The 13,010-nt window shown below is 39.2% G+C and overlaps 1 protein-coding gene across 5 annotated transcripts in view; it reads right to left on the minus strand.

Moving 5' to 3' along the window:
• The window catches only part of pard3ab (par-3 family cell polarity regulator alpha, b), a 71,508-nt gene that overhangs the window by 48,254 nt on the left and 10,244 nt on the right, over positions 1-13,010 (minus strand). For 4 of the 5 annotated variants that reach the window (XM_079451386.1, XM_079451384.1, XM_079451385.1 and 1 more), the window contains exons 2-6: positions 12,815-12,916; positions 5,042-5,225; positions 4,712-4,893; positions 3,851-3,994; positions 606-685 (exon numbers count right to left, since the gene is read on the minus strand). In XM_079451386.1, the coding sequence (XP_079307512.1) occupies positions 606-685; positions 3,851-3,994; positions 4,712-4,893; positions 5,042-5,225; positions 12,815-12,916 (692 nt within the window). Of the gene's footprint in view, positions 1-605; positions 686-3,850; positions 3,995-4,711; positions 4,894-5,015; positions 5,226-12,814; positions 12,917-13,010 lie in introns of all 5 variants that reach the window. The other variant, XM_079451387.1, reaches the window with a different exon arrangement.

A 13,010-nucleotide genomic window follows, 5' to 3' on the forward strand; every position in this document is an offset into this window, starting at 1 on the left:
TGTAACTTTATATTTAGGTGGAGGAAAGCTTATCGTTGCTGTTCTTCTGAAACCTTGGATGTCCACATTTTTTGGAAATGGAACCCTATACTTTATAACAAATTTAATACTGTATTGTCAAAGTTAAAAAGGATTTTTAATACCTTTTTAATACTATACAGTTAGATATTTGCAAAAACCCAGTGACAAACGAAAACAATTATAATAATGAAGTTTTGCAAAAAATAAAATGAACAAAATATGGAGATATAAGGATTCAGTAGTAGCGATAGGTTTTTAGCTGTGTCACTGCATTCAGATAAATGTTAGAACTGTCGCTCTTTTTTCAAAATGCTTAACAAACTTGGCATCACAGCTGTAAATAAAAACATTCACCTACAGAACAACAAAGCCTTCACTGGAACCATAAAAGACCGGAGAGAGAAAATAGATTTACGAGAAATGATCTCGATCTCAGGGTTCCAAAACTACACTGTCACTATACTCAAACTTGATGGAAAATGATTCATTACCTGCAGATCAAACTGACAGCGTGAAGAAAAAATTGACATAAAATAAGATAACATCACCATTGCCGTCAGCCGGTGTGTCTGTGTAATACTTACTCTAGTGATCTCACTCCCATGTGTTCTAAACACGTATCTGCATGTCCCACCGGCTCTATCCTGCCATTCTCTTCCTCATCCTGCAAGAAGTAAACAGCTTTACCCACAATGCACAGCACTCACAATAAAAAAAACTACAGATACATATTTCACAAATATAAAACCTAAATCATAAACAAAGAATCACGATCTGTGCACAACGAGGCCTGTGGAGGTTGTACAAGCACATCTGCTCAATAACACACAGGCACACACCTGTGTGAAGAGTTCTGCTGGGAGACTCGAAGCTTTTCTCTTTGGATACAGTTTGAAAGGATTTATCTTCCCTTAGCATTCAAACACATCAATTAAGTTCTAAATTAACTAAATTCATTAAACTCATACAATAGAAAAGTTTCACACTGATCCTAAGCATGTTTGTTTAGCACTTTAATACTCTTTAAGATTAGATTAGTTTTAACTTTATTGTAATTACACATATACAAGTACAGTGTAACGAAATGTAGTTTAGGTCTAACCAGAAGTGCAGTTAGCAAGTGCAGGATATACAATTAGAATAAATACAGAATACAATATGGGAGAATATAATACAGTGGGCATGGACTATAAAAATATTTTGCAGTAGGAATGTTCTATGAAAATATGACAGTAGGTATATACTATGAACAATATATACAGATGGCTATATACTATGAACATTAATGTACAGGTGGCTATGAACAGATAATAATTTAGACTAAAATAGTGCAAGTGACTTAGGTATGCATAGATTATTGATATTTAATATTAAATTTGATTTAATATTAAATGTCTGCATTTTGCAGACACATTGCGATACAGTGCATTTTATAAAGCAGCAAAAAAAGACCATTGAAAATTATTTTCGTTTTTTCTGAATTTAGCACTACAAACAACTTTATCAGAAATTTCTAATCAAAAAATGGTTTCTATTTGCATTCATTTGCAGAAAACGAAAACTGGAGAAACAAGTCAAAGTAACAGAATAGATGCTTTGTATTTTTTTCAAACCTCAAATACTGCAAAGAAAACAAGTTGATAACACAAGAAATTACAAGTAGAACAAAATCGATGTTTGAATATAGTCTCTACTCTCTCTCTATTTAGTCAAGTTGGTGCAGTAACGTTTACTTACTATTTCCCTCTCTGTGACCAAAGGTCTTGAAAACACAATGAAAGGAAGAGAAGAAAATAGCTCTGATATACAATACACCCCTACTATAGACAAAACCATCACGTCTGATGCGATTTGGCTTAAAATAAAAATTTTGTTTAATTAAACATTTTCTCTTGATTACGATTATTGAACGATTCTTTTTTTTTTGCTGTATTTTTCTTAGTTTTTTGCCCGCGTAGATTACTGACAAGGTTTGTAGTGTAAATAAACTAAAGGTGGGTTTATCTCATGTTATTTTTAGATAATCAAAGAAAATACAAATTATTTATGGTTATTTTTTGAACATTTCGAAATAATGGACATCTTTGTGTTATTTTTTCGAAACATTTCCTCTGCCACTGAAGACAGGAGAAAAAACGCAACACAAATCAGCAAATCATCTGTCTGCATGTTTCGTGAGGAATCGGGTGTACTTTAGGACCCTGCCTGGAGACACCAGTCTATCAGACGGCGTTTAACAGAGTTTTTAATAGTTGAACGGAGCTTAAAACTCACCAGTCTGTCTAAAGAAATATGAAGTAAACGTGTTTCAGTATATCTATATCTCACAATATGCACATTTTTGGACTAAAAGTCTTGTGATTACCAAACGGGAGCAGACCTGGAAGAATCTCGTATTAACTGTACCCGTCTTTCACGCATTTTAAATAAACACAGAATATGTCATTTCCATTTGAATCGGATCATTCAAAAGTAGACATTTTAAGCTTTTTGTAGACATAGGTTTCATGTTTGTGTAATAAGTATTTGAGTTTTGGATCAGTGACGCATTTCAGAAATGACTTATGTGAGCGAGACGTCGGTCAGAGCTTCTTAATTTCAGTTTCGAATACTTTTCGATAAATCGTCCAGCCCTATGATCAACTATCTGATATAAAAAAAATGTGTGTGTAAGATTTTTGCTTTCAACGGATAACATGATAGAAGCCGCACGTAAAGATGGTGAGAGGAGAAGATCGCTCGCTTTAAAAGTACTGGCTTCACCTGGCACTATTCTGTCAGTAAAATATATATTCAGTATATTCAAAATGCATGCTTACTCAATTTCATCTCAATTATGGCCAAATGACATCCACGCTGATATTAAGATTCGCATTTCTCTGGCGTGCTATTGCTTTTCATATATTATATTCAGGTAATATAAGAGAAATATATTGTAATGAAAAGGCTCCAGGCTTTCCATCCATCCTTTTCCATCTATCCATCCACTCTGCACTTACTGGACTGCCAGACTGTGTGTTTAGGGAGAAATACAAAGGAGAAAAATATTATAACTGAGTTACAGCAACACCTACTGGAAAGGGAACGGCGCCAGAGGGAGAATGAAAGAGAGAGTGAGCTATATATAGTCTTATCTCATTAGCAGTCTAAAGCTGGGAGTGATTTATAATCGCTGATTTATAATACCTTTTGATTAATCACAGACACACACACCTGAAACATGCGCGCGCGTGCACACACACACACGCCCATCCCCTCTTTCCTCCACCTCTTCTCTCTCTCTCTCTCTCTCTCTCTCTCTCTCTCTCTCTCTCACACACACACACACACACTCAACCCTTAATCCAATTCTGTGCTTTCACAATCCTTCCATTCATGTCAACAGCACAATATAACACCCACATGCTAATAGAGGCTCATCCAGGCCCGGTAACATAGAACATTTCCTTTAAAACATATATAACGTTTTATATTAATAATAAATGTTAAAGACTAGGTTTCTCTCTTATTTATTTAGAATTCCTCTGTTTATTACAAAATCTTACAAAAGAATATAAATAAGGATAACATTTTGTTGTTGTTAAGTCTCCTCTTGCGGAATCGCTCCGCTCCATACTTCCACTTCAAGTTTTCCAATTCCCACATGTTGTTTGCCAACACAAAAACAACAAATTCTTACCAACTTGAAACTCTATTACTGGCTATTGAGGTTTCACACTCGTAGTATTATTTGATTGATCTTGGACAGCAAACACTTCAAAAAGAATGCTGCATAGCGATACTCTTCTAATTTGGGTCGCATGGGGGTCTTTTGTTTCACTGTCCTCACCTGCTCTTGACGCTCCAGCCAGCGGTCCACCATGGGATGGTTGGCGCTGAGTGAGGAACGGGCCTTCTCGCGCTGAAACTCCTTCTGATTGGCCCACTGCCCTGCATCACGAGGAAGGCTCCGGTATGTGTCCACGCCTCGCCCCTAAAGACGGTGGCAAAAAAGAGAGGAAAGAAAAAGATTCGGTGAAAAAATAATCAGTTAAGTGAATTTAAAGAAGCAAAAACAACAAATGAAAATATAACAACCTATTCCAAAAGCTAAATCATCTAGTTTTTGCGCCATGAAATCATAATACAAAATAAAAAAATAATGATTCCAGTCTTCTATTAGTTGAAAAAATACAGTCCTGCCCTAAACGCGCGAGGGAGGGACGGGAGAGAGGGACCATCCATAACTCAATATCTGGGAAGATTTATGAGTGACACTGTCATTAAGCTTTACTCTGCTCGAAGGAGAACAGACACAGAAATGATAATGTGTGCACACTAAATCAACTTGTGCACGCATACACAATAAATGTGCCACACAAACTCACACCCTCCCAAAGCACAACGTCCCCCGCCATCACGTAGCTTGTTAATGGAGCGCTCGCTGTTTGAAAGACATGGAGTTATGAACCCTTCACAAATGACAGTAAATATTCATATAGATCATAAAACGTGTGACCTCTGCGACTAAAGATGAGGCATTTATAGCACATGATCTCAGAAACTGAAGCTTAGGTCATTGTAAAAGTCCTAAAGTCTAGCCATGCGTGGTGACTACCATCTCCTCTTCTAATTTCTCGAGAATGTCCCTGTATGTTGAGTAATGATGCGCAATGAAGGTTCAAAGAATGTTTTTAAGGAACGTTTATACCTTTCTCTCCAAGCTGTTGGTGCCAGTGGAGAAGCGGGGTTTCAGGAAGCCGGCAGTGGTGGACCAGCGTGTGGGGTTCTTCCTGGAAGGTTCTTCGGGTTGTGAGGTTGCTTCAGAGAAGGACACCGCTGTCAGGTTCAACAATGCTGGATCGCTGCTGCGGCGAACGTGCAAAGGCATATCTGAGATAGAAAATGGAAAAGGTTTTAAGAATAAATACGTTTGAAAAAAAGAACTATATGAGTCTCTATATGAAATCATCAGGCAATGCACCTAAACAATTCCGACAGCTAACAGTACACACCCACACAGTCCCATTTTGTCTCTTACTGGTTCGAAGTGTGGAGGTGGTGACCTCTATCTCGCTGTGGGGCAGGTAAGGCTGAAAGGCAGACAGTGGGCTGGAGGTGGATGGCTCTCCAGAGAACAGATCGGGTGACTGTGTGCCAGTTGAACTTGCACTGGTCCCATCACCTCCAACGTGCGGCTCCTGTTCGTCAAACACCGCCACCAACTGCAGAGCGAACGTGAGAGCAACAGAGAGAAAGGAGTAAGAGAAATCAATTTCTATTTTAAAAATGTGAATCAGTCCAACAATCCAGAATCAGTTTGTCAATGGCTCTGATCTAAATACCTACCACAAAAGGGCTTCTACAATAATTTATACATTTAATATTGAACATACGTTTCACTAAACAGATTTCTGTTGTAACTATAGCACAGTCATTGCCGCAAATTCTGGCAGTGTCAGAAATTACAGGCCACATTTCTAAAGAAAGTATATAGATGGCTTGAAAGTGACAACATAAGCAAACGTTACTGCGCATGCACGCTTAATGTGGAAATAAACTTAATGAAGTTAACATTATTAATTAAATAGGTTTCCACGTCAATCAAAAATGATATAGTAAACTTAATTTCCCATTTTCTGTAGATTTAAGGTCTCAACTGTTATCTTTCCTACGTATATGTCCTCCACTGTCATGTAATTAAAAGTGTTTCTCCCATTGTGTCTGATGAACTCAGGGAAGCCAACCAACCCGGTGACGTCACCCTCAAGCGGTACTGGATGGCTCTGTCTTCCTACACATCCCAGAACAAACTACTAGATGACAAGCAGTCTGGCTTCAAAAAAACCACTCCACTGAGACTGCACTGCTATCGGTCACAGAAGCACTGCGGCTAGCCATGGCAGAATCTAAATCCTCAGGACTGATTCTGCTATACCTATCTGCAGCGTTTGAGACTGTCAATAACCAGATACTGCTAGCAACCTCAGGCTCCCCTCTCCGCTGGTTCAAATCCTACCTCTCCGGCAGATCCTTCAGGGTGTCATGGAGGGGCTCGCTGTCCACTGCTCACCACATGATCACAGGGGGCCCTCAGGGATCGGTGCTTGGACCGCTGCTTTTTTTCACACACGGCTTCTTGTATCACTGTTATGCTGACGACACCCAGATCTACATCTCGTTTCACCCAGACGATAAAACTGTAGCAGCTCGCAAAACAGCCTGCCTAGAAGACATCTCAGCTTGTATGAAAGAGCATCACCTCCAACTAATCTCAAGGTTGGACTACTGCAATGCTCTCCTTTCTGGTCTTCCTGCAAAAAACTACTTAAAACCCATCTCTTCTGTGAATACTTGACAGAAAAATGAAAAAACAGGTAGCGGTGTGGCTTTTGTTGAAACTAGTAACTTTGTATTAGGACCTATTGTAGTATTGCTCCTCTATGACATATCGCTTATTGCTCCCTGAACTCTTTGTAAGTCGCTTTGGATAAAAGCGTCCGCAAAATTACCAAATGTAAATGGTCACACTAATCTGGTTTACTATATAATATAATTTGATTGAAGTGGAAACCTATTTAATAAATAATGTTAACTTGACTGGATGGTTCATTTCTACTTTAACTTTCAAGTCCAAACGTAACTTAACAAGCAAAATAACAACAAATTAAAATATAACAACCCATTCCAAAGCTAAATCATGTAGCTAGCAAGTTAAAAGTATGTCTAGTAGGGATGTAACAATATCAAAATCTCACCGAGCAACAATACCTGGGTATAAAGCCCACGATACGATATTCATGGCACTATACAAAATGGGAAATGATGACTCGTAAACGTGCAATAAGCATCCTCTTTTCTTTATCCTCTAATCATAACTGTTGCTTAGAAGTATGAGTTAAATGAGATGGGTCAAATGACCTAAAAATCCCTTTAATAAAATAATTGCATCGTAAAAAAAATTCTAATATTCCATATGTTAGGCCCGGAAGACCTATCGTTGCATACAGACAAGTGACCACGATAATATTGAGACCATATTGCCATTGCGATAACAGAATATCGTTAATATTGCATTTGCATTACATTTAGCAGACGCTTTTTTCCAAAGTGACTTACAAATGAGGTAAACCGTAGAAGTAATTGGAACAACATATGGACAACAAAAAGCCTAAGTGCAGTAAAACTGCTCTCATAAAGCCACCCACGGTGTACAAAGCTAAGGATTCATCTTTTTTATTTAGAAAGAGTAGAAAAGAAATAGAAGTTAGAACTGATCGGTCAGGTGTTGACGGAAGAGATGCGTTTCGCCCGATTCTTAAAGATGGCAACAAAATCTGCTGATCATGTAGCAGCGGGCAGATCATTCCATAAATGTGGAACCGATCCAGAGAATGTACATGAGTGTTTTTTTCCCATTTTGGGATGGCACTAGAAAGGGTTCTATCGTTTGCAAAGCATAGGGATTGGGCGGGTACATAAGTATGTATCTGCGAGTGAAGATATGGGGGTGCCGAACCAGTGATGGTCTTGTAGCCAAGAGCAGAACTTTGACTTTGATACGAGTGACTATCGGAAGCCAATGTAACTTAATGAACAGAGGGTGTGACGTTTGCTCTCTTCGGTCCATTGTAGATCCCTATTGCCGCTGCATTACATCCCTAATGTCTAGCAAGTATTACTTGGGGTTATCACTAGGATAATGGTTACTTGACTAAACTTAAATGCGACAAAATTACGTGACCCATTTAATAAATTGTTTATTTAATTAAATAAAATATACTTTATAGTGTAGTTTGTTTAAAACAATTATTATACAATCAAATATTAATATAGATGAAATAAAATATGAAAAGTTATTTTATTAGCCACTAGCAGCCCGATCAACAAACACAGACTGGAAGTTAACTTTGGGCCAGGCACGTACGTCCGAGGAAATCATCTACAGGAGCATCAAAGCATCATCTAGGATGCAAATCACAGATCGACTTTATTGATTTCGGTGTAATTTTTAGTGTAGAAAAATCATTACAATCGTATACGTCTCAGTACTGGCTAATGAGGGCTTTCAAAAATGCAGTGCTTATTCACGACCACAGTTGTGTGAATTCTGAAGAGAGCGTCTGTTTGTGTGCGTGTGGCATCCTCTTGTAGAGCGCTATGCTCCTCTTGTGGCATCCCTTAAGATACTGGGGAATTTAGGACATAAGGAAACATGTCGTGCTACAAAGTGAACATCTGGTCCTAATTATGTGTGTTTGTGTGTGTGAGCCAACATAAGTAATAATGCTTGAGGCGCTGGTTCAGTGTGTGGGACACCAACAGTCCATCTTACACAGACACTAACTGACAGTGGCCTGGACCAATCACAGGGAACAACTAAAGGGCACATTACCCAGAATCAACAGGGGGAGACTCCTATTCAGTGTTTGTGTGTGTGTGTGTGTCTTCAGTAAGAATGATTGCTTAATGTATGTTAGTGGATGAGCGTTAATGTCTGTTTTGTGTATGCTTTTTTGTAAAGTAGCGTCTGCTTTATTTCCAACATGACGCTTATAAACACACATTCAAGTGAATGGGCATTTTCCCCATCTGTGTGTGAGAATGCGCACTATAGAAAAACGCGTCTTTGAAACTCTGCATACAGTATTTTGCTATTATAATGCTCAATGAGGTCGCCAACATTCAACAGTGGAGTGCAGCCAAAGAGGTTCAATTGATCTGATATACAAGATGAAAATACACATCAGTCACACACACAAAGCCCCACAGGAATCCTTGTGTCACACATGCCCAGGAGACAGATATGCCCTTAGCACAATTGGGGCTTAAATACTAAATGTACTCTCTCGCACACGCTCACAAACTCGCCTCCTCTGGGACTCACTCGCTCTATTCTGGGGTTTAGTGTATATCTAATTAGTAAACTTGATAAACACATCTATTAAGTTATGCGTGCGAGCATTCACTCTCTCTTTAAAGAAATGGTTCGCCACATTAAAAAATGTAATAGTAATTCACTAATATTCTTCCCATCCACCACAGGTCATCTCATCCCATTTGTATTTTGTGACATGGTCATGGAGAACTGAAAATGTACATTTTCAGGTAATGTATTTTTAATACACACACACATATACCTCCTGTCACACAAGGGAGCACAGCATAGCCTACAATCTTTTCCCTCTGTAGAAACAAAAGGATGGTGAGAGCAGAGAAAAAGAGGGAAACAATGGAGATGGAGAGAGAATTGATCACATAAATACCTTTTTCTGCCTGCTTGAAATATTCCAAACCACAGTGAACTTTATTCATTACAAATAACTGCTGCAGTGCTCTTTATGTAAACAAAAATGACACTTTGTGTATTACAGAGACACCCCCACACGCACAAACACCGTCTCCACAGCTGGATGAGCATCAGCAGTGTTGAGAAATCACTTTATGTGCTTCATAATGACTTTAAAAACAAGAACTCGCAGACCCAACTATACAAATCACATCTTACGCACACATCTAACACAAACAATGAGGTCAACAGCGGCCTATGTGAGCGGAGTACGCTGACAGGAAGTTCCCAGGAGAACGCTCTTATATTTCCCGAGAGGAGATTCGTTTCCTCACTTTTAAGGTTAAGATCTTTGAACTTTACAATCTGTTGAACTCATCTCGCTCTCTCACACATACTCGTACCCTACAGCCTACTTTAAAACATAATTCACCGGATGGGTCTGAACTGAAGGAGAGGACATCAGAGCAGAGCGGTTCAAAGGAGAGTATGAGAGAAAATGAGATCAGAAAAGGAGAGGAGAAAGAACTGGACTTAAACATTGTTTATATACTGAAAGACTTCAATCCATTGGTTTCTTGACAACATATAATTCACAACATATTGCTGCTTTTCAGATTGGGTAAGAGGATATTCTCATTCTAGTGAGCTAGTGGAGAAACATTGGTAAAATGACATCAATAGTTTCAGATCCACATTTAGGAGTGCATTAGCATATATATAGCCTGAAAACTAATAGACAAGATCTAAAAGCCACAAAACTCAGCTTGTCACTTCCTAGGCTCTTTAAAGGGGCTTTTCCTAACAACTTCCCTACCCACCCAGGTAGAACCGCTCTCGCTCTAAACGCTCGGCCTCTTGTGGCATATCATTTTAATCCCTTGTGAGCCCTGTTGCTTAGGAAACAAGCATTTGAGCTCATGTCACTCAAAATACAACATTTAAATGCAAGTGAGGTCACACTCTGCTCATACTCTTAAAGGTCCATTGTATAAAATGTAGCGGCATCTAGGGGTGATGTTTTGAGTCGCAACCTTCCACCCCATCCTTTCGAAGCACTACAGTGGCTGACACAGAACGAAGATGTCGTCACGTTTTCGCTGCTTTGCCAAAGGAGATAATGTTTTTATGAAACGCGCTCTTTAGAGCACTTTGTCCGTTTACTGTACAAACAACATGACGAATTCCATGTAAGGGGACCTGCGTTGTATGTAGATAGAAATAGCTTATTCTAAAGTAATAAAAACATAATGCTTCATCATAGACCTCTGAAGACATAGTTATGTTCTTGCATATTTGTCAATGGAGCCTCCAAAAATACACAATGGTCCTTTATGACACACACGCTCAACAGAATGCAACACCAGTGATTCACAGATTCTTCCTGTTAAGAATCTACCAGTCACACTTCCTTAAGACTTCGGGAAAACATCCACACAAACAACGAGACGTCCACACATACAGAAGCATGTTAAGATGCTTTGCGCCGGTGATATCTTCCTGTCCAGGAGAGGATAAAGGGCATTATGTGGAAAGAGCGGAAGTTACACAAACGGAGAGAGAGAGCAGGAAAGAGTTGGGAAAAACTGCAGGGATGTCTCTGTTGTCAGAGCTGAAACACTGGCGCCATCTACTGTCCTCAAGCAAAAGGAGAGTTTTCTTTGGTGCCTAACAAAATACATTTTGTAAGGCAGTCAGGGGGCAGACGTGGCCTTATGGTTATAGAGTCGAACTTGCCGATTCGATTCTCATGGTCGGCGGGTAACAACTGAGGTGCCCTTGAGCAAGGCACCTTACCCCTACTTGCTCCACAGCGGCTGCAGTGAAAGCTGCCCACTGCTCTGGGTGTACTTGTGTTTACTGCTTGCTGTGCTTGTGTTTACTTCTCTCTGGATGGGATAAATGAAGAGGTCACATTTCGGCTATGGGTCACCATAACTGACAAATAGGCCACTTTCACTTTCATTTCTACTTTCGAAAAACATTTGAATGTTTCCCCACATATTTATTTACATGTTATACAACCAGGCTGAGAAAACATGAGAGTTTCCATTTGAGGGCAAATGTGTATTGAGTGTGCACACTCGTTCTCCTCCCAACCAAGGTTTAAACCAGGACAGGGTAGCCTGAAAGCACTCCCAGTTCACTTTGATTTGTTCTATGTCTGTGTCCGCCTGTACGCGTTTAAACATATATACACTATACACTGGTTTTCAAAACTGTCAGCTTACATTTCTAGGGTGCATTTAAAAATGATAGTTCACTCAGAAATGAAAATTCTGTCACCATTTGCTCATCCTCGTGTCATTTCAAACCTGTATGACTTTCTTTAACTAAACACAAAAGAAGATATTTTGGTAACCAAACAATGGAGGTACCCATTCACTAACACTAGTGTTCTGCAGAAGAAAGTCATACAGGTTTGAAATGAAAAGAGGATTGAGTAAATGATGACAGAATTTTCATTTTCGGCATGTTTCGGTGCATTGTCTTCTACGCTATTGTGTGAATATATGTGCCTGATTCACATTTATTGTACTTCTTCCTGTTTGCGGACAGGGTTTCCTGTTACCACAGCTGCAGTCTGAGTCACATGGTACATGAGTGTAAAATATCAGGATGTGACAAAACGTAACAGTCCCATAATTTGGTTAATAATAGTAAAGGTATATTTTCATTATATCAGCTATAAATCTCTAGCCATGACTGCTGGCAAAAGAATCGCTCACGCTCCTTCAGACACAGATGAGACATCTGTGGCCTCTTTATTTCGCACAGAGAACTAAAATAGCACACACACGCCCAGGCACACCCACCACATCAAAAGCACTCAGTTCTTTCTAAGTGTTTGTGGTCTCGGTAAGCCGATATCATGTGTTCTGGGACGGCAAAATGATAAAATGTGCACGTTGTGCTGCAGATGTTTGGCCAGAAGAGGTCAGTGTTACCCTGCAGGAACAACATCCACATTTTTGTTTACATTGAATATTCTCCACACTTAAAGAACTCTTGAAAACAGAAAATTACAAATTCTTCAGATGAGCAATGTCTAGGTTGACAAATACAATAAAAATAAATACATCACAGAAATTCTAATGGTTCAATCCGGTACCTTTTTCATTTTTGCAGTGTGTTTGGGCAATATTTCAATAGAATTTAATGATATTCCATTGGTTCCTATCTGCCAAATTACATCCCACCGATAGTATTCTTCACATACCAGTAGACACCTTTATAGGTTCCATTTAAATCAATACAATTCTCTTGAGCAGGGTTTGAGCAGAACACCGATTCACAACATTCCCAGTGATGTCACAAAATAAACACTGGAATTTAAGGCAGTGTGTGTCTGTGTGCATGCACAATTGAGGTCATGGTTATTGTGAGACAAGAGTCATCCGATACCTGTAACTAAAATATATACTACTAAACCCACACAGACACGCGAATAGGAAGCGCTGCCAATTTTAGAACAGAATGTTAGCAGTGCATGAGTGTGTATTTTTGTGTTTGTCTGTCTCTTACTCTGTCTTTGTCGTCTGCCACATCAGACAGAACATCATCCAGATCCAGAATTCCTCCATCACTGTGTTCAAGTCTGTAGACCTGTACCCAGTATTCTTCACCCTGAGAGAGAGAGAGAGAGAGAGAGAGGGTTAACAAATGACATCAAAACTTTGGTTTTTTTAGAGTTTGGCTTTAGTAAGACTGACAACAGATA

Source organism: Barbatula barbatula (genome assembly GCF_947034865.1).
Source record: "Barbatula barbatula genome assembly, chromosome: 3".
Lineage (NCBI taxonomy): Eukaryota > Metazoa > Chordata > Actinopteri > Cypriniformes > Nemacheilidae > Barbatula > Barbatula barbatula.